General features: G+C 70.7%; 1 protein-coding gene across 22 annotated transcripts in view; it reads right to left on the reverse strand.

The window, feature by feature from the left end:
- RBFOX3 (RNA binding fox-1 homolog 3) overlaps positions 1-23,037 on the reverse strand; it is a 148,018-nt gene that overhangs the window by 2,123 nt on the left and 122,858 nt on the right. For 9 of the 22 annotated variants that reach the window (XM_068913129.1, XM_068913124.1, XM_068913119.1 and 6 more), the window contains 11 exons: positions 19,091-19,593; positions 6,876-7,127; positions 5,819-5,956; positions 5,357-5,410; positions 4,474-4,566; positions 3,242-3,302; positions 2,827-2,880; positions 2,504-2,636; positions 1,543-1,582; positions 898-959; positions 550-628 (listed from right to left, as the gene is read on the reverse strand). In XM_068913129.1, the coding sequence (XP_068769230.1) occupies positions 550-628; positions 898-959; positions 1,543-1,582; positions 2,504-2,636; positions 2,827-2,880; positions 3,242-3,302; positions 4,474-4,566; positions 5,357-5,410; positions 5,819-5,956; positions 6,876-7,127; positions 19,091-19,192 (1,068 nt within the window). In that variant the 5' untranslated portion in view covers positions 19,193-19,593. The remainder of the gene's footprint in view (positions 1-549; positions 629-897; positions 960-1,542; positions 1,583-2,503; positions 2,637-2,826; positions 2,881-3,241; positions 3,303-4,473; positions 4,567-5,356; positions 5,411-5,818; positions 5,957-6,875; positions 7,128-19,090; positions 19,594-23,037) is intronic. The other 13 variants (XM_068913138.1, XM_068913136.1, XM_068913135.1 and 10 more) reach the window with 3 other exon arrangements.

Here is a 23,037-nt window from a genome sequence, read left to right on the forward strand (position 1 = left end):
CGTTTCTTCCCTTTTTTTTTTTTTTTGTTTTTAAAGTGACACCAAACGGTTTCGTGGCCGTGGGAGCGTGCGTGGGGGGTGCCCGCGGGATGCCCCGGCGGAGCCCGGCCCCGGAAGGGCGGGCCGCGCGGGGGCAGAGGGGGAGCGAGCGGGGAGGGCTGGAGGGAAAAAGGAAAAAGAGAAAAAAAAAAAAAAAAGGAAGAAAGAGAGCGGTTGGCTTCTTTGAGATCCCGCCCACAAGTGGGATTTTTCATCTTTGATGCTGGCTGCGAAGCTACCTAAGAGCGGCGGGGGGCAGGCGGCGCACACGCGCGCTCCCCGCGCGCCGCCGGCCGGCCGCGCCAAAGGGCTCCTGGGCCCCGGGGCCGGGCGCCGCGGTGAGGGGCGGGGGGCAGGAGTCCCGCCGCGCGCGACGGGGCGGCCGGAGGCCGGGGTGAGGGGCGCCGCGACGCCGCTGCCCGAGCGCTCCGCCGTCCGCCCCCCCGTCCCCCCTCCACCACCACCACCCCGGGCGGGCAGCCAAGACGCGCCGGCGGCCGCGGCTCTTACCATGGTGCCGATGCTGTACGTGGCGGCGGGGCCGATGGTGTGGTGGTAGGGGTCGGCGGCTGCGTACACCCTGCCGTAGCTAGGAGCAAAGAGAGCGGCGGGCGTCAGCGCGCCGGCACGGGGACGCCGGGGCCCGCGGCCGGGGGGCCCCGACCCCCCCCCAGCCCTGGGGGGAGCCGGACGGGTGCTGAGCGGCTCCGTCCCTGCAAACGCAGGGCGCCGGTGGAGCGGGACGAGCGCAGCAGCCCAAAAGCAAAACGCATTGAATTTGGGGGGGGGGGGCGCGTCTTGCCGCGGGGCCGCGCCGGACGGGGAGGGGGCCGGGCGGCCCCGGGGGCGACGCCTTACCTGTCGCTGTACGCCGCTGCCGCCGCCGCGGGCTGCGCGTATCTGTAGGCGGCGTAGCCCCCCTGGAGCAGCGGGAGAGAGGCCGTCAGCCAGGGCCCCCCGGCCCCCCGCGAGGGGCGGCTGCGGGGCCGCCGCGCGCTGCCCCCGGGACCCCCGCGCCGGGCCGGGCCGGCAGCCGCCCACCGGCCTCGTTACCGCTCCCCGGGGGCTTTTGCAAACATTAACCTTAAAAAAAAATCAGGTTTCCAGAGGAGAGACCGTCACCCCCCTCATCGCTTTAACGAGGTGTCGCGTTAGATAAATCCTTCAGCCGCCCGCCTGAAACGTCGCCGCCGGCGTTTTAAATGGGGAGGTTAAACGCGGGTGCAATGCAGCGCGCTGGCGCTCGCGGGGCCGTAAATCCAGGGCGGCGCGGGCGCCGTCCCGCCGCGCTCGCTTCGGGAGCGAGCCGCGTGCCCGGCCTGGCTTCGGCGAGAGGCTGGCCTGCGCACGCGACCACCGTTTCCCGCGCCCCCCCCAACCGAGCTGTACGCTTTGCCGGACGAACTAGAGAGAGATGCAAACCGCCACGCGAGCAGCGGCTCGGCCCCGCCGCCCCCCACCCCAGGCGGGATTTCGGCGCTTCCCGGCGCGCGCGGCACTTACGTAGATCTCGGCTCCGTAGAACCCGTCCTGGTAGACGACCCTGCGAAGGAGGCAGAGACGCGCCTGAGGCCGCGCGCTCCCAGCAGCAGCGGCCGAGCGCGAGGCACCGCTTTCGGACACGGCTAAACGCGCATCTGCGCCCAGGGGACAGCCGGGGCCGTCGCGGACCTCCAGCGCGGTTTTCCCAGCCCTACAGCCTCGCGCAGGGACACACAAACCCTCGGGCCGGTGTCTCCGGTTTGCAAGCGCTCCAAGGCAGGTGCATGGCGGGGAGGTGATGGCGGGCAGTTGTTTTGCATGAAACCCAAGTCACGAGCGCTGCCGGCCGGTCGGCCTCGCAAAGACGTGGGAACGCCGTCGCTACGTGGAGGCCGGCTGCAGCGTACGCTCCGGTTTGCTCGTAACCTGTCTGGCTTTCAAACCTTGCGCCCGTTCCAGGCTGACCCTTGGCCCGAGGCTTTGACAACTCCCCCCCGCTCGGTTTCACGCAGAGAAGCCCGGCTCGCGAGGACGGATGGAGCGGGACCGAGACCGAGCTGCTTCTCCCAGTGCAGTGGGTGGGTCAAGGTGGCCGTAGAGGGAGAGGACGGTGCGCTGGGGGCCAGGAACCGGGGACGCCGGCCTGGCGGCTCCGCGCAGCGGGGAGCTGCACGGCGCAGGGGGACGCCGGGGCACGCTCGCTGTCAGGAGCGGGGGCCGACGCAGACGTGCCCAAGTGACATGGCTGGCATGACTGTGCACGCTTCTGGGCTTGCAGGTCACCCAGAGGGGAAGCGCGGCGCTGGGGGGGGGACAACACTGGTCCAAAGCGTGACTCCTCACCCCGAGGCACGCGGCGCCCGGCGGGCGTTCGTTCGGGCGGCCAAGCACCCGCGGAGCCCCCACCGCGGCCGCGCCGTGCCGCGCCGGGGCAGCAGCCTGGGATGCTCCGCGGCGCCCCGGCCAGCCCCGTGGTACTCACGCGCCGTAGGTGGGGATGGGCGGCGGCGGCGGGGCGGCCCGGAAGGTGTTGTAGACGGCGCGTCCTCGGCCCCGCAAGTGGGCCCCTCGGTAGGCCACGGCCGTCCCCGTGGCCGGGTACGGGAACCCCGTTACTGCAGGAGAGAGGCAGCCAAACGTCAGCTTTGCCGGCACCTGCGCGAGCCGGCAGCCGCAGCGCTGCCCGGGGACGTGCCGGGGGGCCGTGCGCGCAGGGCGCAGCGCGCTGGGGCTGCTCCGCGCAGCGCCGGGGCGGACACGGAGCCCGGCATCGCGGCGCGGGCGGCCGAGCCGAGGGGACGGTACCTGCATAGAACTCGGGGCCGTAGACGGCTCCCACCACCGGGTTCAGCTTCCAGCCTGCGGGAAGGAGAGCGGGTGAGGTTGCACCCAGGCCGCCGGGCCCGGCACGCGGCAGCCCTGAGCCCCGCCGCTCCAGCACGGAGCGGGTCAGGGCTCCTGGGCACAAAGAGCACATCCTGGAGGGAGGGACGCTTCCGGGCTCCTCTCCCCAGGGGACAGCGAGGGGTGCTCAGCGCAGCTGCCCTCCTGAATTTGGGTGGGGGCGGCCACTCTCGTTTCTCCTCCAGGACCCGGGGACAACGGGTGCGGGAAGCTCAGCTGCAGCCAGCGGCAGCAAGGCGCCCAGGGATGCTCAGCCCCCCAGGCCGTGCCTGTGCCCCGAGCAGCTCGGTCTTCCCTCGCCTCCGCTCGCCCTTACCGTTGGTGTAGGGGTTCGTAGCCTTCTTGTTCGTCATGACCCGGGCTGTGGCGTTGTTCACCTGCAGGACAGAGGGGCGGGAAAGCTCAGTGCTTGCGTGCAGCCGGCCAGGTCGCGGTCCAGGGACCCGCTCGGTGCACGTCGGCGCCGCTTCAAACGCCAGAGCCGGGCAGGCAGGCAGCGCAGGGCGATGCGGGACGACTTTCTGCCCACCGCTACGCTGCGGCGACGCAGTCCTGCCCGCCGCCTCGCTGCCCCCGACCCACCGTCCCTCTGCCCTGGCCCCGGCTCGGCCACGCCGCTGACCGATACCCCGCGCGGGGAGAGCCGACCACCGCGGCGCCGCGCTCAGGCCGAGTCCTGCAGTGCTAACGCCGGGCTCAGCTGCCTCCTGCTCCCAAGCCCGGATCCGCTCCGGGCTGCGGACGCGACGTCTTTGTGGCGGAGCCCTGCTGGCTCCGGGGACGATGCTCCCGGGACGGCAGAGCCCGTCGACGGGCTGTCGCTGCGCCCTGCCGGGCCGCCCTTCCCCTGCGCTCCGCTCGGCCAGGACGCCTGCGTCCCGCTCGCCGCTGCCCTGCTCCCCCCGCGCCCCAGCGCTACGCAACTAATGGGCAGAGCTGGCGCTTATCTAGGAAGCTAAAAAATAAAAAAATAAAACAAAACCAAACAAACCCCAAACCTTGGGGGGCTGGAAAGCAGTGCAGCTGCTCACAGGGCGGGTGGTGGGCGTGAGGGCTCTGCAGGGGCGCTGGTGCGGGGGGCCGCCGACAGAGCCCCTCTCCTCCCTCCGGGACGGGCAGCTGGGCGCCGGCGAGCCCCCAGGTCTCCCTGCGCAGGCGAACGTGCCGCAGAGGCGCCTGCCCTGCTGCCCAGGGGAGATGCACCCGGCTCTGCCGGCCCCTCCTCGGGCCTAATCCCGACTCCGGAGAGGGCCGGGGTCAGGCCGTGGCTGAGCTGCAGGGTGACTCTCACCTGCTCGCAGACGGGCCCGCTGCACCCTGCACCCTGCTCGGAGGCTCCCTGCCGCTCGCCGCGCGGCACGCACGGCGCGCCCCGAAGCGCAGCCCCTGGCCGGGCCCCCGTCCCCGACGCCTCGGAGGAGCGGAGGAGACGGCGGGCAGGGGGCGAGGGCGAGCCCCGCGCGGGCCGGCCAGCCCCGCTCCGCCTGCGGCCCCGCAGAGGATGCGCGCCGCGCCACAGGCAGGGCACTAGCACACTTATCTGAGCACCTCAATCTTCCGGCCCTCTACGATCGTGCCATTCAGCTTCTCTCGTGCCCGGTCGGCATCTGTGCTAGTTTCAAAAGTTACAAACCCAAAACCCTGTGAGCAGAGGAGAAAAGGAGAAAGAAAGAGACAGAGAGGGACAGAGAGAGAGGGTGCGGGGACAGAGAGAGAGGGGGTGAATCAGGAGAGCTGGCAGAAGAGGTGAGGCTGCCGCTGCGCGGAGACGGAGCGCCGGGGCCGGCTGCCTGCGGCGCCTCCGAGGGGTCCCGGCTCCGGGCCCCGGCGCGGCCCCGCCAGCTGGCGGAAGAGGCTGGGGAGAGGGGCACAGAGAGCAGGCAGACACGACAGAGACACCCACGCGGAGAGGGAGGCGAGCCGCCCGGCGCGGGCGCGGGAGCGGGACGGAGCGAGCCCTCCCCGGCACGCTCGGGCTGCGGGGACCCGGCGGCGCGGGGCGGCAGCACGGCACGGTGCAGCGTGGCACAGTGCAGCATGGCACGGTGCAGCATGACATGGCACGGTGCAGCATGGCACGGTGCAGCGCGGCGCGGCACAGTGCAGCATGGCACGGTGCAGCATGGCACGGCATGGTGCAGCACAGCACGGTGCAGCGTGGCGCAGCACGGTGCAGCACGGCACGGTGCAGCACGCCGGGGCCGGTGCAGGCCCTGCGGCTGCCTCCGTCCCGCGGCCGGGCCGGGCGCTCCTGCGCGGAGGCGGAGGGAGAGAGAAGCAGCAGCACGGGGGGCAGGAGAGGAGGGGAGAGCGGGGAAGACGAGCTCCCAGGGCCCCCGGGGCCTTCCCAGGACAAACGCGCGTGTGGCGGGGCAGCCCGGCCCCCTCCCCGGGGCTCGCTGGAACGGCGCCGGCCTCGGGCAGCACCCACCTTGGAGCCCCGCTCGTTGAAAATTATCTCCACGTCGAGGATCTTCCCGAATTGCTGCAAGCGGAGAGAGCAGAGGGGTGAGCGCCCGCCGGGCTGGCCGGCCCCCCGCGCCGGGCAGGCCAGAGCCCCCCGCCTCCACCGGCGCGCTCGCCCCGGTTTTGCAGAGAGCGACGGCCAACCTAACGAGCCTGCGTCGCTCTAAACCTTAACGAAGGCCAGGAAGGGGGGAAAAGGGAAAGGGCAGCGGCTCCGCTCGCGCTCCCTCTCCACGCGCGCCCCCGCAGCCCGGACGTCAAACCCGGGCGGAAACCCCGCCGAAGCCGGGACGTGGCCCGCGCTGCCCAGCGGCGGCGGCAGAGGGGGCCCCGGCCCGCGGGGGGAGGACGGCGGCGGGGCCCCCGCGGCCTCGCGGGACGGCCGAGCCGGATGCAGACCCAGGGGCCGCCGCGGGGCCACACTCACCCCGAACATTTGCCGCAGGTCCGGGTCCCGGAACCGAAAGGGGATGTTGGAGACGTGTAACCTCTTGGGCTGCTGCTTGTCTGTGTTGTCTGAGGAGTGTAGCTGCTGGCTGTCTGTCTGTGCCGCTTCGTCTGTCTGCTGCGGGAAGCAACGCCGGCCCCTGAGCCGCCGCCGCCGGCCGCTCCGCAGGGATCGGGCTGCGGGACGCTCCCCTTCTCCCCCAGAGGCCCGGCCGGCCCCCAAGGACGCCCCGGCCCCTGCGAGCAGCCAGGGCAGCCCGGCAGCCCCCAGACCCGGCCCTGGCACGGCTTGTCCTGCTCCGCGCAACCTGGCTGCAGCCAGGCGCCCGCTTGCCAGGCGCCGGGCCAGCCCAGCTGAGGGAGCATCCCGCCCCGCGCCTGCTGCTCTCCCGGCGCTGCCCGGCAAGGCTGCAGCAGCGGCGCGCGATCCTGCGAGGGTTAAACGCTGCGGGCGGGATGCAGGGAGCCCAGCGCGGCTGGGGATGGAGAAGAGGCCCCTGCGCCCCAGCTGCAGGGAGGCTCCAGCAGGGCTGCTCAGCACCGGGGGTGCCAGCACCCTCTCTCCAGCTTCTCGCGTCCCAGCAAGACGGCGGCCCCCAGGCCCCCACCCGCGGGGGCAGCGGCTCCTCGGAGGGGAGGCGAGAGACGCCCCGCGTGCGTCCGGCCGGGCCGGAGACCCTGCCGAGGGGCCGAGGACCAGCGACGGGCACGGGCAGCGGGGCTCGGCGCAGGGCCAGCCCCAGCGGCAGGGCGCCGGGCTGCGACCACGGGCACACGCGGGTTCGGGGAGGGGAGACACGCAGCCCCCCGCTCGCCCCCGCGTGCCGGGCGCGGGGCCGACGCGGCCGGGCTGGGAAGTGCTCAGCTCAGCACTTCCCCCCGCCCAGAGCTGCATTACAACCACGTAATTGAAGCTATCTGATGGGAAAGCGGCCAAGCAGGTAGATTACAAGCGATTAGCAGTGACAGGGGGGCCGCGAGCTCCCGCTTCCCGCGCCGCCGGCAGCCCTGGCACCCGCGCCGCCGCCCGCTCTTACCGGTACCGTCTGCGTCCCTGCTATGGACTGTGTGCTGGCGTCGGTGCCCGGCTGCTCGGCGTGGCTCTGTGCTGGTGTGTAGAGGGTCATGGCGTGCTCCGGTACTGTGCTTTGCCCCGAGTAGTCCTGCGTGGGGTGGGGATGGGGCGGCGCGTACTCTGCTGGGATGCCGTTCTGGGGGGGCGGGGGGTACTGGGCCGGGGGGTAGGGCTGGGCCATGGCGTCAGGCGGAGCCGTGGCGTCCTGGTTGCCCTGCCGGGAGACACGGCGCGATCCTCCTTACGGGCTGCGCCGCTGGCAGCCTCCGACGCCCCCGTGACGCCCCGGTCCCGGCCGGCGCTCCGAGCCCGGCGCCCGGCCCTCCCACCCCAGCGCCACGCAACAGCCGCCGGCGCTGCTCTGCCGAGCCCCGTCCCCAGGCAGCCGGTCCGCCGGGGCCGGGAGCGCCGCACGGGGGGAAGCCGGCTCCACGCTGCTCCAGGGAGGGCGGCGGGGCATCGTCGCCCGCGATTAGCAAACGCCGCGGAGGGAGGGCAGGGCAGGGCAGGGCGGCGAGACCCGGCCGGGCTTCTCCTGGCAAACCCGAGACGGGGATCAATTAACTGCTAAATATTTGATTAGCACCTTTGCTCTAACGCAGCTGGCCTGGCCGCCCCCGTCAAACGGGGTGAGCTGCACCCGCGCCGCGGGCTGAGGGCGGCCTGGGGCCGGTGGGGGCCGAGGGGGGCAGCGGGGGCCGAGGGGGGCAGCGGGGCCGGGCACCGTCCGGGCCGCGGGAACGCACCGCCGCGGAGGCCCCTGCGTGCAGACGGGCCGTGGGAACAGGCGGAGAGGAGCGGCGGCCCCACGGCGAGGCGGGGGCTCGGGCCCCGGCGGGGCGCGGGGAGCTCCCGGCACAGACTGAAGCAGCCCCCCGCGGGCGGACGGGGGACGGACGAGCGCCTGGGTCGCTATCGCTACGGCCTCCCGCAGCGCCCGGCCCCCGTTCCCGCGCGCCTCCCCCGTGCAATGTCCTGCGCCCGCGCGCCCCGGCTGCAGGCAAACGCGCGGCACGGCCCGGCCCGGCCCCGGCTGGCAGAGCGGCTGCAACGGCCCTCGGGTGCTGCACAGCCCGCCGGCAGCGCCTCTCCCCGTGCATCACATCCGCGGCTCCGGGCGCGGACACCAGCTCCTTAACTGCGCGCGGGGCAGTTTCCGGTGCGGGGAGCCGGGGAAGGGCGAGGGCGGGCGGCCCGCGCACCGGGCCCGGCGGTGCCGCACGCGGGAAGAGCCCCGCTACGGAGCTGCAAGCCGTCCATCGGCCCGCGAGCCTCCTCCCGCGCTGACGCGGCTTCCCGGCACGCGGCAGGGCAGGGAGGGCACCGCGAAGTAACCGCGCCACCCAGCGCGGCTCGGGGTCTTTCACAGGCGCTCCGGACCCTGCCTCCCTCCCCACATCCAGCAGCTCCCGACGGCGCGGGCAGCACGGCTGCCGCCCCCAGGGCTGCCCGGGCCGGAGAGCCGGGGGGGGGGCGCCGGGGGCACCGGCGGGTGCCCGGCCAGGGACCGTCCCCACCCGCGCAGCAGCCCCAGCGCAGCCCGCCTGCCCGCGGCAGCGCCCCGCCGCCCCGGCTGCAGCGGCTCGGATGCGGCTCGGAGGATGCAAAGCGGGCGCCAAGGCCACGGGGAAAAAAGCAGCTCGGGGAGCCCAGCTCCCGCCGCCTCGTCTCCGCTGGGCGACGCAGCGCGCCCAGGAGCCCTCGGGCCGGACGAGCAGCCCCGGCACGGAGGCGGCGCGCCGGGCATCGCCGCCAGCGAGCGCCATGGGGAAGGCTCGTGCCTCGGGGCTGCTCCCGCGCCCTCCCCGCTGCCCCGCGCGCCCGCCGCAGAGCCCGCCTCTGCCTGCGCCCTGGCAGGCCGGGGGTGGAGATCATCGTTAGCTGATTAAATGTCCCTCATTAACGACTTTCTTTAATTAATGAAGTTTTTTTTGTTTGCTCCACTTGCTTTCTCCCCACCGCACTCTGCCTCCTCAGCACAATCCAGGCCATTTCCTTTCAAGTCATTTAGCGCGTGGGGCCGGTTCCTGCCGACGCCGCACTTTGGTGATTGCGCCTGTCAGCTCGGGGCTGACGACTCCATTTTTAACGTTTTCTCCTTTTTAAGGAAATAACGCACCGGAGCCCCGCCGCAGCAGCGGAGGCGGCTGAGCAAGCAGCGGAGCGGAGGGGGCCGGCGCGAGCGAGCGGCGCCCCGCGCTTTGCGGCTCGGCGGGCTGCGCCTGCCGCTGAAAGTCACGGGGGCAGGAAAACGCCGTACGTTTCTGACGGCGGTGGCTGTGCCCCGCGCGGCGCGAGAGCTCGGCTGAATCATCACGCCGCTCGTTGCAAGGGTGAGTGGCGGGCCGGCCGCCCGCGGCCGCGCTGCTCCCCGCGGGCCAGGCCGGCCGCGCTCAGCCGCAGGCCAGGGCGGCCGGCAGCAGCCGGGCAGGAGGAGGGAGCTGCTGCGGCCGGGCGGCACCTTACGGCGGGGACGACACCGAAAGAGCGACGCCTAACCCAGGGCGGTCGGCCAGCAGCCCCGCTGCCCACTGGCGCCGACGGCCATCGCCTCCTGCCCCCGGCGGCACCGCCGCCGTCCTCCCCCGCGGCGCAGGGCGAAGGCGCTCGTCTCCCGCGGGCGACGCTCCGGGCGACGCTCCCGCGGGGTCCCTGCCGGGCTCCCAGCCCACGGCGTGTTTTGGAGACGGCCGGTGAAGCGGCCGCGTTGCTGGGGGGACCCCGTCACGGCGACGAGCGCGGGCGCCGGCAGACTGCGCCCCGGCCGTCTCCTACCGAGCCCTCGCGCCTCCCGCCGGCACGCAGCCCGCCTGCGCCCCGCCGCGGCAGCTCTCCCGCCGGCCCGTGCTGAGGGTCGCGCGACGGAGACGGGCGGCTGCAGCGCGCCCGGCGTCGGGGCGGGAGGCGAGGGGAGCGCTGGCGCGCGCGGGCCTGCAGGACCTCGTCCCGGCTGCGGCCCAGACCCGCGTCCTGACCCCATCGCAGCATCCGGGGCAGCAGCGAAGGAAAAGATCCCGCCGGCTGCAAACGCAGGCGTTCTCGGGGCCGGGCATCCTCGCGCGTGCCGGGCAGGCAGCGAGCGCGCCGCCTCGGCCCAGGTTCGCTCCGGCTGGCTCCCGGGCCGTGGGGGCGTCCCCTTGCAGCGCGCCGAGGCAGCCCGGGCCCGGAGCCCAGCGAGAAGGGGGTCGAGCAATTCCCGAGCCCGCCGCGCTCCCCCTGCCTCGGGGCAGCCGGTCGGGGCTGCAGCAGGTCCGCAGCGCGCCGCTGGCAGCAGGACCCGCCGTGCCCAGCAGCCACCCCGGAGCGCCCCGCTGGCCACCCGGGATCTCGGCTCGCACCCGCGCGCGGGGCGGCGCGAGAGCACCCGCGCCCTGCAAGCAGAGCTGAGCCGGCCCCGGCCCCGGCCCCGCGGCACGGCTCGCCGGCGCGCCAGCCGCAACCTCTGCCGTTCGATCCGGCCGCGCTCTCCTGCTAATGACTGCCAACGTGAAACAGAGGCCGTGAAGGGGAAGAAAATTACTCCCTGAAAAGGAATTGACTGATCCCCGCCATTTCTCAAGGAATCACTGACCTGTGAATATTTCATTAGCCAAAACGCCGCGCCGTCCATACAAAGCAGAGCTCCGGCCGCCCCGGAGCAGGCACAGGCCGGGGGTCCGCGCCAGGGCCGCGCGCGGGGAGGCTGGTGGCCTGCGCGCGGGGGCACCCGCCTCCCCTCCCGCCGGCGCCCCGCAGCCCGGCACGGCGGGGAAGGGGGGCTGCTGCTGCCGCCTTTAGGGTCGTGGGTGAGGGTGCGGCGGGGAGGGGGCCAAGAGCGGGCTAAGGGCGTCCGCCCAGGCGGCCGGGCTGGGAAGCGCCGCAGCGAGGACGCGGCGCGGGAAGGGACCGCGAGGGCGCCGAGCAGCGCGGCTCAGCCGCCGGGGCCGGCGGAGGAGCGGGACGGCTGCCGGGGGCTGCCCCGCGCCGGGACCCTCCGCCAGCGCAGCCGGCTCGGGGTCCCGGCGGCGGGCGACCCCCTGGCCGGCAGGACCCCCGCTCCCCGCGGCCGGAGCCCTCGCCACCCCGCACCGGGCGGGAAGGGACGGGGCCGGGGGCCGGGGGGGGACAAGGGGGACGGGGGTCCAGCACGGCCTGCCTGGCTCCATCAGCCGGAAACTTAGGAGCTGAGGCGGCATGAAATATTCATGAAGTAAATGGTGCAATTTCATCTGCATCCAGCCAACTCCATGTGTATTGCAGCGTCGGATGAAACGACGGCGTTGTGTAACCGAGGCGAGGCGGGGGGGCGCGCGGGGCGGCCGGGGCCGAGCTCCCCTGCACCGCGCCGCGCCGCGCCACGGAGGGACCAGGCTGCGTCACCGCCGGAGCCGCGCCAAGGCCAGGCCGCGCGGGGTCCCGAGCGGGCCGGACGCCGGGGCGCCCTGCGCTCTCCCCTCCTCTCCTGGCCCCCGGGGAGGCCGAGCGCGGCGCAGGAGCCGCCGGGAGCCAGCGCCGGCAGGCGCAGAGCCGGGGCGCCGGCGGACGCTGCCCGCGAGAAGCATCCTGCAGGCAGCGCGGCAGGCCGGGAGGCGCGCAGGCGGCAGCCGGCGGGCCCGGGAGCAGCCACGCGCGCCCGACGGGAGCTCGGGGAAGCCGGGCGCGGGATGCGGCCGGGAAGGGAGGCGCGTCCTGGGCAGGGTCTGCCCGCGCCGCCCGCTCCTCCTGGGCATCCGCGCGCCCCGGCGCCCCGGAGCGCCGCAACCCGCGGTCCTGCGGGACGCAGCTCTCCGGGGGCTGCCGGAGCCCCCCACCCCAGTACGGGCAGCACGGCCCGGGAAGGAGCAACGCCGGGCGCCTCCGGCCGGGGGCTGGCGGGCTGGGGTCCCCCGGCAGCCTGCCGCTGGCCCGGCGAGGCCGGCCCGGCCCGGATGCGCGGCCCGTTACTCCTGCATGAAAGCGGGGCTGCCGGCTCCCAGCCCCGGCTCGGGTTTCGCGAGGCAAGCGCACGTTCAGCACTGGGCTCGGTCCCCGGCCGCTGCTGGGCCCCCTGCCCGCAGCCCCCCGACCGGGCTGCCCCTCGGCAGCCCCTCCAGCAGCGCCCCCGCCCGCTCCCAGCCACCACCGTCCGCGCCACCAATAATCAACCGCCTCTAATGCTGCTTAATAGCACCACGAGGAAAGCAGCCCCCGGGACGACGGCGCAGCACCACGTGCCGGCCGCTCGGGTTGCACCGGTGCCGGCGTCGCCGCTCCGCAGAGCGTCGCTCGCGGCGGTGCCACCCGGGGGGCCGCGGGGCCGCCGCGGCCCCGGCGCAGCCTGGCGCGGCCCCGGCCACGTGCACGCGGCTGCCCGGCCCCGGCGCTGCACCGGCGCGGGTCGGCCCCGGGCCCCCGCCGGGAAGAGCGAGAGGCGGATGCCGCCAGCGCGGGAGGCGGACGGAGCAGGACCAGGACGGGCAGGGTCAGGGTTTCAGCCCCGCGGCACGGGCACACCGGCGTTTCCCACGCGCGCGCGCCGGCGCCTTCCCGCGGCCGCCCGCTCGCGCCGCGCAGCCGGTCGGCACGGGGGGCTCGGGCGCACGCGTGCCCCGGCCGGTGCGCGTTGCCTGCGCGCGCAGAGCCGAGCTCTCGCCCGCGAACCTCTCTAATAGGCAGGCAGGAGCATAATTTTTCCTCTAATTACATATTCAGCACTTCTGAGAAAATGAGATTTTGGTAATTCAATTGGACTGAGAAGCAGGGCTATAATAAAATGAAATTTGTAACAATCGCGCAGTTAAATTAGTTAAATGGAGAGGAAGGAGCTGTGGAAAATTGACCCCTCGATCTCCTAAAGACTAATCAGACGTTTGAACCGAGTTGCGCTAACGAAGCCCCCGGGCTGCAGCAGAGGCAGAGCGCCGGGGCGGCGGGCGCCCCGCGGCACCCGGCTCCCTCGCCCGCCGGGTGCGCGGCGTGGCACCGCTCCGCCGCCGCCGCAAGGGCCGAGTCCCCGGGCCGCAGCGAGGCGCAGCGAGGCGGGCAGCGGTGGGCTGCCCGGCGCCCAGCTGTGCCCCACATCTGGCGGGCGCTGCCTCCTCGCCGCCGGCCCAGCCGAGCCGAGCCGAGCCGAGCCGAGCCGGGGGCGAGGTGGCGTCCCGCGAGCTGCGGGGGCTCTGCAGCAGGTACAAATTAATTAGCCTCAATATTTATCTTGTTGTTCGTCCTTTTTTTTTATTTTTTTTTTTAAAACTCGTGTAAAAGACAGGGAGGAAAAGACGAGTTTCTCATTTGCAAGTTAATTAGTCTAATTAGCTCTAATTAAGAGCTCCCCACACAATGCAGATCACAAATAAGCCGCCACCGTCGCCGGCTCCCTCTCTTCACTCCCCGTTTTCGGTCGGGTACACGCGGCTGCCCCCGTCGCCCCGGCCCGCTCCCGCTATTCCCCTCTGCGGGCCCGGGCAGCACGCGCCCGCTCCTCGCTCCGGGCGGCTTCAGGGCGCCCCGGCCGGTGCCGGAGCCGAGCGCAGGCTGCGGGTGCCGCCGGGCAGGGAGCAGGGCGGGCGGGCGGCCCCGCGGCGCGGCCGGAGGGGGGCAAAGCGTGCAAAGTTTGGGGAGGAGAGGGGGGGGCCTTGGTTTTGCAGCAGATGCTGCACGGCGCCGCGCACCAGCGACAATCATGTCACTTTATGTGTCATTTTCTACTCGGGTAACGCGAGCAGTGAAGGATCGCTGCTCGGAGACGAGAGCAAAATCATGACAAAGCGCTGCAAGCCCAGCGCTCGGGCGAGGGGGGCCGGCGCAGCCCGACCCGCCGCGCGCCCGCCTGCAGCGGAGCCTCTGCCGGGCGCACGCAACACCCGCGCGAGCCTCCTGCCGGGGCCGGGGCGAGGGCGGCCGGCACGCGCCGGGACGCAGCGGCAGAGCCCGCGGGTCCCCGAGGCAGGGAAGGAGACCGACGGCTCCCGCGCCCGGGGTGCTGGGTGCCGGGCGCCGAGCCGTGGCGGCCGCGCGGAGCCGCGCGCCGGTCCGCAGCCCCTGCGCCAAGCCGGCGAGGGCGGCGGGAGCTGCAGCTCCGCGGCTGGCTGCCGGAGGGGGAACGGCGGCGAGTCCTGCAAGGCGCTTTGCAGGGCGCCGGAGCGGGCAGCGCCCGGAGCGCCCGCGCTGCCCCAGCGCCGCTCCGCTCCCGACACTGCCTCCGTGCACTCCCGCCTCAGACTCGGTCTCCTTCCAGCGCTTGTCTCACTCTGTTTAATAGGTTTTTGGTGCCAGGGATCACATTTCAGCAGTGCTGCTTACACAGAGGCCTGGAGCGAATCCTGCTGATTCTGTGCAAAGCCAATTTGTAATAGCGGCGCGGCTCCGACGGCCGCCAGGGCCGCCGGGGCCGGGGGCTGCCGCGGGGAGCGCCGCCTGCGCGCGCGGCCAAGCGGGAAGGCGGCCGGGAGCAGCGCCGGCCCGGGCAGGCGCGTCAGCGAACGCGCCCGGCCCCGCGCGCCCCTGCCCGGCTGGGCGCTGCTCGTGCCGCCGCTCGGGCGCCGGGTCGGACCCGTCCTTCCGCAGCTGCAAACCCCGGGAAGTGGGCGCAGAGCGGCTGCAACGCCCCAGCCACACCGGGGCTCGGCCCCCCCCCACCCCGGGGCCCCACCGCTTTTTTGGCCCAAAGTCCTTATCGCTCGATAGACGCAATGCGCCTCACATGCGGGAGCCCCGTTTAGAGCTGTCAGCAGGAACCGGGGGAAGAGTTGGCAGTTAGCGCTCAGCCTTCATGGCAAAAGCAACTGGGGAGCCAAATTACTGCCGTGACTTTGCAGATCCCTGGGAGGAGCGAGAAGATCGGGGCCTTCGTCCCCCGGCACGGAGAACCCGGCCCCGCGAAGCAAAACCTGCAAACAACAGAAGCGACCCGAACCTAGAGCAATTCGCTCAAGCCGGTTTCAAATGCACTTTCTGGTCTGCGCGCGGAGCTCTGAGTCCACGCGTGCGGCTCCGAGGGCGCAGGCGGGACGCGCGCGCGGTGCGAGTTTGCATGGGCAGGCCGAGTTTGCTATATCCTAATTAGCCTTTCTTCTTTGTTAAGCCATACCCCTCCAACGGCTGCCTGTAACGCTTTAAAGAATGATAGATACTAAATCTAATTTAATCTACTCATTCGCCCATCACTATAGTACTAAAATAAGAATATACCTATAAAAAGAGCATCGCCAGGCAGTGTAGGCCTAAATTATAGCTATTGTGGGAAAACCAGCTTTGCAAAAGCTAAAATTAATGTCAGTGTTTTCAATATATTAAAAAACCCAAAAACATATTTTTTTGCGGCTTTAAAGCCTTTCCTCCACTGTGCAGGAAAACCGAAAGCTGCAGTGCGGGATGCGCGCCCGAGAGCCGGAAGAGCCACCAAACAGTGAGGTTTGGGCTCTCAAGTCTGCAAAATGCGCAAGGAGGGGGGAAGGAACGGGTTCTCAAGAGAACCCGCTGTTGCAATACGCTAGAATATTGCTAGGAATAGACTTGGTCCCTAAAAATACAATATTCTAAACTCGGCAGCAACCCTTTTGGAAAGGAATTTTCCAAGCAGCCTTTTGCAGAGGCTGTTTCCTGGGGAGGTTTGTGCTGCTTAGACGAGCTTCCCGCAGCGCAGGCTGGGGAGGACTGGGGTCCCCCGGGACCGGGGATGCCCCGACGCACCGGGGAGCAGGCCCGGGGCTCACTCCTGCAGGGGGGCTCAGCCCACCTGTACATTAACCTATACCAACGCACAGCCCCAGCACGCAAATCATCTACTGCCGGAGACGCCGGGCCCAGGTCTCGCAGCTCTCCCGCGCCGATGCCGTCTCAGAGCCCAAGCCTGTTCCGGGTCAGCACGGGTCTCTGCCTGGAGTGATTAACCGCTCTGCTATTAAAACACTGGAGACACTTTGTAAGCAGTGACTGATTCGTCTGTTAAGTAAATGCAACGCTCAAAGTCTTCCTCTAAGCTCAGGTCTGCCCCGAAGCTAAACGTTACAGTACAACCCCGTTTAAGGTCCCAGCGTTGCCGGCCCCTCGCGCCGCTTCTCGCTGCAGCCTGCGCCGAGCGCCGGCACTCACCTGCGCCGCGGCCCTGCCCTCCTCCGGCCGCCCCGCAGCGGAGGAGCGCGGCTCGCAGCCGGGGGGGCTCCTGCACGCGGCTCGTCTGACGGACGCGCCCCACGCGGCGCGCCGGGGAAGCGGGCTCCCGCGGCCCGGGTTCAGGAAGGGCAACACAGCTGCTCTCGGGGAGCCGAGCCGAGCGAGCGGCGAGGAGCACGCTGCCGCTTTGATGAGCTATTCAGACCGCCAGAGCCCAACTGCAGCTGGATTTTCCCTGCCATTCGGCTAATCAAAAGTTCTGCAGACAACTTCATTTCCGGGCCATCCCTTTAAACACTGCCACTATCAAAAATATTCATGCTGGGGAGCTAGAGGAACGTGAGCTGCCTCCTTGGGAACAAATACAGCGAACGCCACCCAGTCCCCCGCGGGGAGAGCGCGTGCCCCGTGCCCAGCGCCGCCGGGCCGGTGCGCGGGGCTCGCCCGGGCGATGAAGCCGCGGACCGCGCTGCATCTGCGCAGCAGCACCTCACCTCGCTGCGCCCCCGGGAGCACAGAGCGGAGGAGGCACGCGCTGCCCGCAGGAGCGCTTGCTCTCCGGCACGGGCCTCTTCGGCTGCACACAGCCTTCGGCTAGCAACTCCCTGCACCCACTTGCACAACCCATACCTGATGCACAGGCTTCGGTCTCACTACCTAAAGGCGGAAATGCTCTAGCTGCAGACGTGTAATTGCCACCACTAAGGTCCAGGCTATCTGAACTCTCCGCAGCCAACCTCGACTCAAGAGAAAAGAAGTTTGCGCAACTTTTCCGAGCTGTCTCTAGGGCTGCAAGGGTGAAGCGCGCCCAGGCTGGTTACAGGCGAGTTCAGGGCCGAGCAGTCGCGCGCTCGGGGACAGCGTCGCTGCCCCGCGCGCTCTTTCTGCACAGGTGCGTTACAGCAGCGCACGCCTGCAGTCCGAAGGGGCCTCCAGGGCTGAACCCCGCCGCACAGCCTCGGCGCTGACCACAGCCCCAGGCAGACCCGCCGCGGGCAGCGGGGGCGGCACGGGGGCGGCCAGGGCGAGCAGCGCGCGGCACCACGCGCCCGGCGCCCCTTGCCGCTCACCAACGCTGCGAGCGGCGTCCCTTCGCCGGACTTCTTGCTGCTACCCTGCCTGCAGACGCCATCTCCAGAGCCAGGATGCTGGATGTCAGCAGCAGACAAATCCCCAGAAAAGGAGAGACGTTCTGGCCTTCATCTCACTCATTAGCTGGCTAAAAATCCAACTCCAAATCTCTTAATAAAACCCTCCTTTCTGGCTCGCTAGTCCAAAACTGCTGCCAAGGAGCAGGAGGCTTCTGGGAGAACAGGGAGGAAGAGACACTAAACACTACGTCCAAATTAAAACAAATAGGGCAAGGAAAGGAACCAGAAATTACTGGGTGCAAACTGCCGCGAGCGTGGAAGAGCCGCAAACGAGATAAAAGCTTCTCCTTCTCGGAGACCTTAAATCCCACGCGCGCGAGTCCTAGCGGGTCGCCGGCGCTTGGCACGGCGAGGCTGCCCGAAACGCCGCTCCCGGGAAAGCCGCCGCGGCGGCCCTGGGCAGCCGGGTGCACGCGGCTCCGGCCCCGGCTCCGCGCTCCCCACCCGCTGCTCGGGGAGAAAAAAGGGAATTCCAGCTAGAAAATGGAGTCACCCACGCCTCGGCCGGCTCCGGGCCCTGCGCCGGCTGCCGGTTCAAAGCATCGGGCGCCTTCCCTTCAGCAAGCCTGCCCCGGGGCCGGTGGGAACGGGGCACGATCCCAGCCCCTCGCCTTCCCTGCGCGCCCGGACAGCAGAGGAGGAGCCGCGGGGCCCTCTGCAAGCTGAGGTTTAAATTCAACCCACCCCCAGCACATCAGAGCCTTCCCAGAGCCTCTGCCTGCAGCGAGGGGGCATAAATCACGGGCCCGCGTTGGCCAGCCCATGCACCAGCCCCGGTGCCGGCGCGCAGGCCGCGGCCGCCCTTGCATAACCGCCCTGCCGGCCCCCTCTCTAAAGCGCCGGCGGGAGCAGCCGCTGGGCCTTGCTGCCCCCATCTCCAACTTGGCGACCGCCGGGTCTTAAGCCCGCGCAGACACATGCGGTTGAAGTCTTTAGAGAGGTTTAAGGAGAGGGAACGCTCTCCCCGCCCAGCCCCTGCGCGAGGGCTCGCAGCCGCGCCGGAGCCCGCTGGCCTCGGCTGCCAGGTGAGCTGCACCGGCCGCGCAGCGAGCACTTAGGATGCTATGAATTTTTAAACTCCTGAGAGCACAAATGGAGCAGTTAGCCTGGCTGGGAGACGGGGATTTCCGACGCAGCAGAGAGGCTTTTGAAGAAAACACTTCCTCTCCGGAGCTGCGCTTCCCCGGGGATCGCTCGCCTGGAAACTCGCAGCGCTGGGTCCAGCGCAGGATCCGAGAACCGAACCGCAAGACGCAAACGCCCTGGCGAGAAGTTGAAGAACGAAACGGGCGGCACGGGGGACCCTCCAGCTGCCAGCGCCCGGCCCCGGGGCTGCGCCTGGACCGACCAGCCCTCCGGCATCCGCCGGCCGCGCTTCCGTATCAACAGGGAGGCAAACGGCTTGACACCCGACACCGCGTCCCTCGGCTACAGCCATGCACAGCGCGCTACACCCGCACACACCGACACACACGTACGTGCACACGCGTGTGCGTGCACCGCGAATCGCTCACTTTCCCCCGAGGCGGCTCAGGCCACCGAGCAGCCTTATTCCCTTCAGCTGAGCATCCATCATTCTCCCCGGCTTTCTGCTGGCTGGTACCAGCCCCGCGGAAGGCAGAGTGCTGGCCGCAGGCCGGCGGCTCTGCCTGCCGCGCTCTGCCCGCGTCCCAGCCCCTCTCGAGCCCCGGCCACGCTCCGCGCCGCTGCACGGAGCAGACGCCTCGGCAGCAAAACCGGAGACCCCCCAGCGAAACCGGAGACCCCCTAGATGAACCTGCAGCCCCGCAACCCAGGCTGCTACGGCAAGGGAACCGGCCGGGGCCGCTGCGCTGGAGAGGCCGAGCAGGGCTGGAGAGGAAGAGGTTAAGCGCTGACCCTCAGCTCGGAGGAGCTGGCCAGAGAGCACGTGTGAACTTCAAAGCAAAAAAATCCCCAGAAGAGGGTCACTTACCTGTTGGAGGTAGAGGAAGGCTGGAGGACAGGGGAGAGAGTGAGGAAGCATGCCTGAGTTGGAGACAAGGAGGCAGCCCGAGTTAGCCATGGAGCACAGCATGTGTTGACAGGTAGCCGTGAAGCTGCTCGCAGTTTCGTCCTCTTCCACGCACTGCTTATCCTCTGTCTTCCTTGCTCTCCCCCTCGCGCTCGCCCCCTCCTCTGGCGTGCCCTCCCGTCCCCCTGGCGCTATTTAGGAGGAATTCATCGGAGGAAGGCTGGCCTCGCGCGCTGCTCTGACACCGGAGGAACAATGCTCGGCTATTTACTCCGGTGCCATTAGACACTGGCACTGAATGAACGGTCTGCAAAGGGTGTGCGTGAGCGAGAGAGAGAAGGAGAAGGGGAGAGAGAGAAAGGAAGGGGAGGAGGCAGGGAGAGAGGGCGAGGGAGTGAAATAAAAGGGGTGGGAGTTGGAGGAGGAGGGGGAGTCCCCTGTGCATTCAGACATCAAACAGAGCTCTGTATAAAATGAAGAGAATCCGTAATGACATGAGAACAGCTGATCCCGCACTTAACCCCTGCGCGGCTGCGCTGGCTCGCGGACGGCTTCCCCAGGCTCGCGGGCGGCCCCTCGCAGCCCCCGGCGCGCATGCTGCCGCCCTGGGGCTTCCCCGGGCCGGGGAGGAGCGGGCTTGGCGGGCAGGGGCCGCGCTCCCTTCCTGCCACGGACTCCGAAGGAAAGCGAGACCTTACCGGGAGTTTCGGTGATGCAACGCGGGCAGACGCGCCGCGGGCAGACGCGCTGGGCGGCGCAGCCTGCGCTTGCAGCGGGGCGACTACGGCGCCTCGCGGCCGCGCCGGGCGGCCCCGGCGGTCTCCCGGCACGCACACGGAGGCACGTGCCCAAGCAGCGCGCTGGCGTGCCAGCCAACGCGTGCAAACCCGGGCAGCCCCGCACCGCCGGAGCGCGCCCGCGGGGACCCGCGGCAGCCCCAGCTCCGCCTCCCCCCGGGCCACGTACCTGCCGGCCGCCGCCTCCGCTGGCCCCCGGCCCCGCGCTGCACGCAGACACCCCCTCGCACCGCCACCGCCACGCACACACAGCCGCGCGCCCGCGCGGGTGGAAGCCTGCCGCCCCTGCCCTGCCTGGGTCGCGAGCCGCAGCGGGCGGCTCGGAGGTGCCCGCGCGCTGGGGACGGCTCGTCCCCGCCGAGCGGCAACGCTGCCCCGCGCTGCCCGCCGACCCCGTCTGCGAGGCGGGCTCCGGGGAGCTGGGCACGCCGCGGGGCGCCGCCGCCGGCTCCCCCGGCTGCCGGGGCGTCCGGAAGGCGCCTGACGCTGCCCCGAGCACCTCCCGCCGGCCGGCGAGCGGTGGGGATGGGCACGGACCCCTCGTGCAGCGAGTCCGGGGCGGGGGGGGGTGGATTTGCAGACCCGGCCCTGGCAAATCAACAGCGTGCACGCCTCTGTCACAGACGCCACGGCAGGAGCCTGGGGACAGCCTGCGCCTGCAGCACACGTACGCCGGCGAGGGGGGCACGCTCGGCCGCGTCCCCCAGCCCTACGTAAGCCCTACCGCTAGCCCAGGGCCCGGCAGCGCCGGGGCCGTCCTTGCGCCCTTGTGCCCCGCGCTGGCAGGGGTCTCGCGGCTGGCCCCGCGCGGCGCCCGGCTTCAGCGCTGCGGCCGGCTACAAAGGCGCCTGGCTCGCTTTGCGCTGGAGGACGTGGGAAAGCGAAACCTGGGTTCAATTCAGTTTCCATCTTGGCCAAATATGATGCACAAAGGCAGGTCTGTGCCAGCAGCTGCTGATGCTCTGTCTCCTCTGGAGCCTCCAGCACATGCACAGCCCTATTTGGAGGCTGGGATTTTCCACAGTATCCCTAGACATAGCGACATGCTGCAGTGTCCTGGTACATCCACAGCGGTTCCAGTTTATGCTGCAGATACTCAACAGACAACGCATAGTGCATGGCCAACCTGGAGCCGCGAAGCAGAGCCGCGCGGTAACAAGCAGCTCCGGGAAAAGCCTTGCCGAGAAACAGGAGCGAAGGGGGACGCCAGCCCCCGCGCCGGCCTCCTGCTTCTGGGCAAAACACGCCCCGGAGGGATGCCAAATCCCGAGGGGATGGCAGGCCAGGGAGGAGGGTTTCTGACGGCCCCCGTCCCCCCTGCCCCATCGCACCCCGCCGCGCGGCAGCACCCGGCCCCGGCTGCCGGCACCCTGCGCTCGCCCGGCAAGGAGGGCTGGCTGCGGGACGGCCGCGCGTCCCACCACCGCTGCTCGCCCTCCCGGCACCCCAGGGACCGCGGCGGGGCCCAGCGCCGCGCTGTCCTGCGCAGCACGGCAGGGCTCGCCCCTCGGTGCCCCGCTGCCGCTGGCGCAGGGGGCTCCGGCCGCCCCCTCCAGAAACCTTCGGGGCAGCCGCGGGCCCACACTCTCCCGCGCAGCGCCCGGGCTCGCCCCGAGGGCTGGGAGACCAGCGCCGCCAGGCACGTCCTCAAACAGCCCCGCGCGGGCGACGGGGCAGCGGGGCACCCCCGTGCACCGGCGCCCGCCTCACCGGGGTGCCAGGGCAGGGGCCGCGCCGTGCAAGCGCCCTGCAAGCCCCCCCGGGCCGGGCCGGGCTCCTGCGGCGCGCAGGGAAGGGGGGCTCGCGCCGAGGGCAGAGCCAGCTCCGGGATGAGGTAACGGGCCCTTCCTCCTCCCTCGCCGGAGCCTGGCTCCGGACAGGGTGACTCAAACGCGATCCCGGCTGGTGGCAGCACGACGAGCCCTGGCGCGGCCCCCGAGAACGGCACGCGCTGGCCCCGGCCAAGGGCAGCGCGGGCGGCCGCGCGGCTCCCCGCCGGGCCAAAGCCAAGGGCAGCGCCCCGGCCGGGAGCACCGGGGCGCCCGGACCCTGCTCCGCGCAGCCGGCCCCCGGCCCCCGGCCCCCGGCCCCCGGCCCGGCCAGCGGCGCAGGCGGCGGCAGCCCCGAGTCGCCCGGCGAGCCCCCAGCCCCGCCGCCCCGGAGGAACCCCTCCAAAAGTGAAGCCTCCTGGAAGGAAAGTTTATTTATCTGTTTAATTAAGATGTGTTCACCAGGCGCACAGACCCCGTTCCATCTGTCTCACTTACAGCCGCGTCCCAGTAAAATTAAACCTAATAAATATCAGACGAAGGAAAGCAAAGGGCACATGTAAGATATATGATCAAAGGCAGAAGTTGCACAGGGCTGCAGTTCTAAGCACATCTTTCTCTCTGCCCTTCGGGGATGGGTTGGCGATGCGCTCCCATGCACAGGATGGGGCTGCCTTTCCTTCAAATCAGCACTATTTTCCTTTTTTATTTATTTTAAATGAACCCTTGAGGGCTCCTTGGTTTTGTTTTCTGGAAGAGGGAGAACAACGCAACGCCGGGACAGCACCGGCCTCGGTTGCTGGCGCAGAGCCCCGCAGAGCGCCAGAGCTAGGCGGCAGAGCCTGTGTCGGGAGAGCTGCAACGGAGAACGCTGCCCGGACCGAGGCAGGGAGGCAAAATCCCGTTAGCTGGTAGAAACGCAGCCCTGGCGCTCCCGGAGGGCAGCGCCGTCAGCCTGCGGCGTCTGCAGGTCCGACACGCGCCGCGCAGCGGGTCGCCCGCCGGGCTGCAGCCGGCGCCGTGCCCTGGGCTCTCCGGGACCCCCAGCGCCCGCCTCTCGCTCCCCCAGCGCGGTGACGGCAGCTGCCAGCCCCAAGCTCTGCAGACCTCGCTGGGTACCACCCCGCGTCCCTCCCCGCGCAGGGGACGGGCGGGCGCTGCAAGAGGCGCCGGGGGGACCTCGGCGCCTCGGCGCCAACTGGACGTCCCGCGGGGCTCGGGGGACGCCCGCGGCCTCCCGCCGGCGCGCTCGCAGGGCGCACGGCTAGTCCTCCCCGCCGCCCGCTCCGGCATGCCCCACAGCCAAGGCATTCATTAATTAAAAGCTCATTAGTAGTTAGTC

Source organism: Struthio camelus, chromosome 19, assembly GCF_040807025.1.
Source record: "Struthio camelus isolate bStrCam1 chromosome 19, bStrCam1.hap1, whole genome shotgun sequence".
In the NCBI taxonomy this organism is placed as follows: domain Eukaryota; kingdom Metazoa; phylum Chordata; class Aves; order Struthioniformes; family Struthionidae; genus Struthio; species Struthio camelus.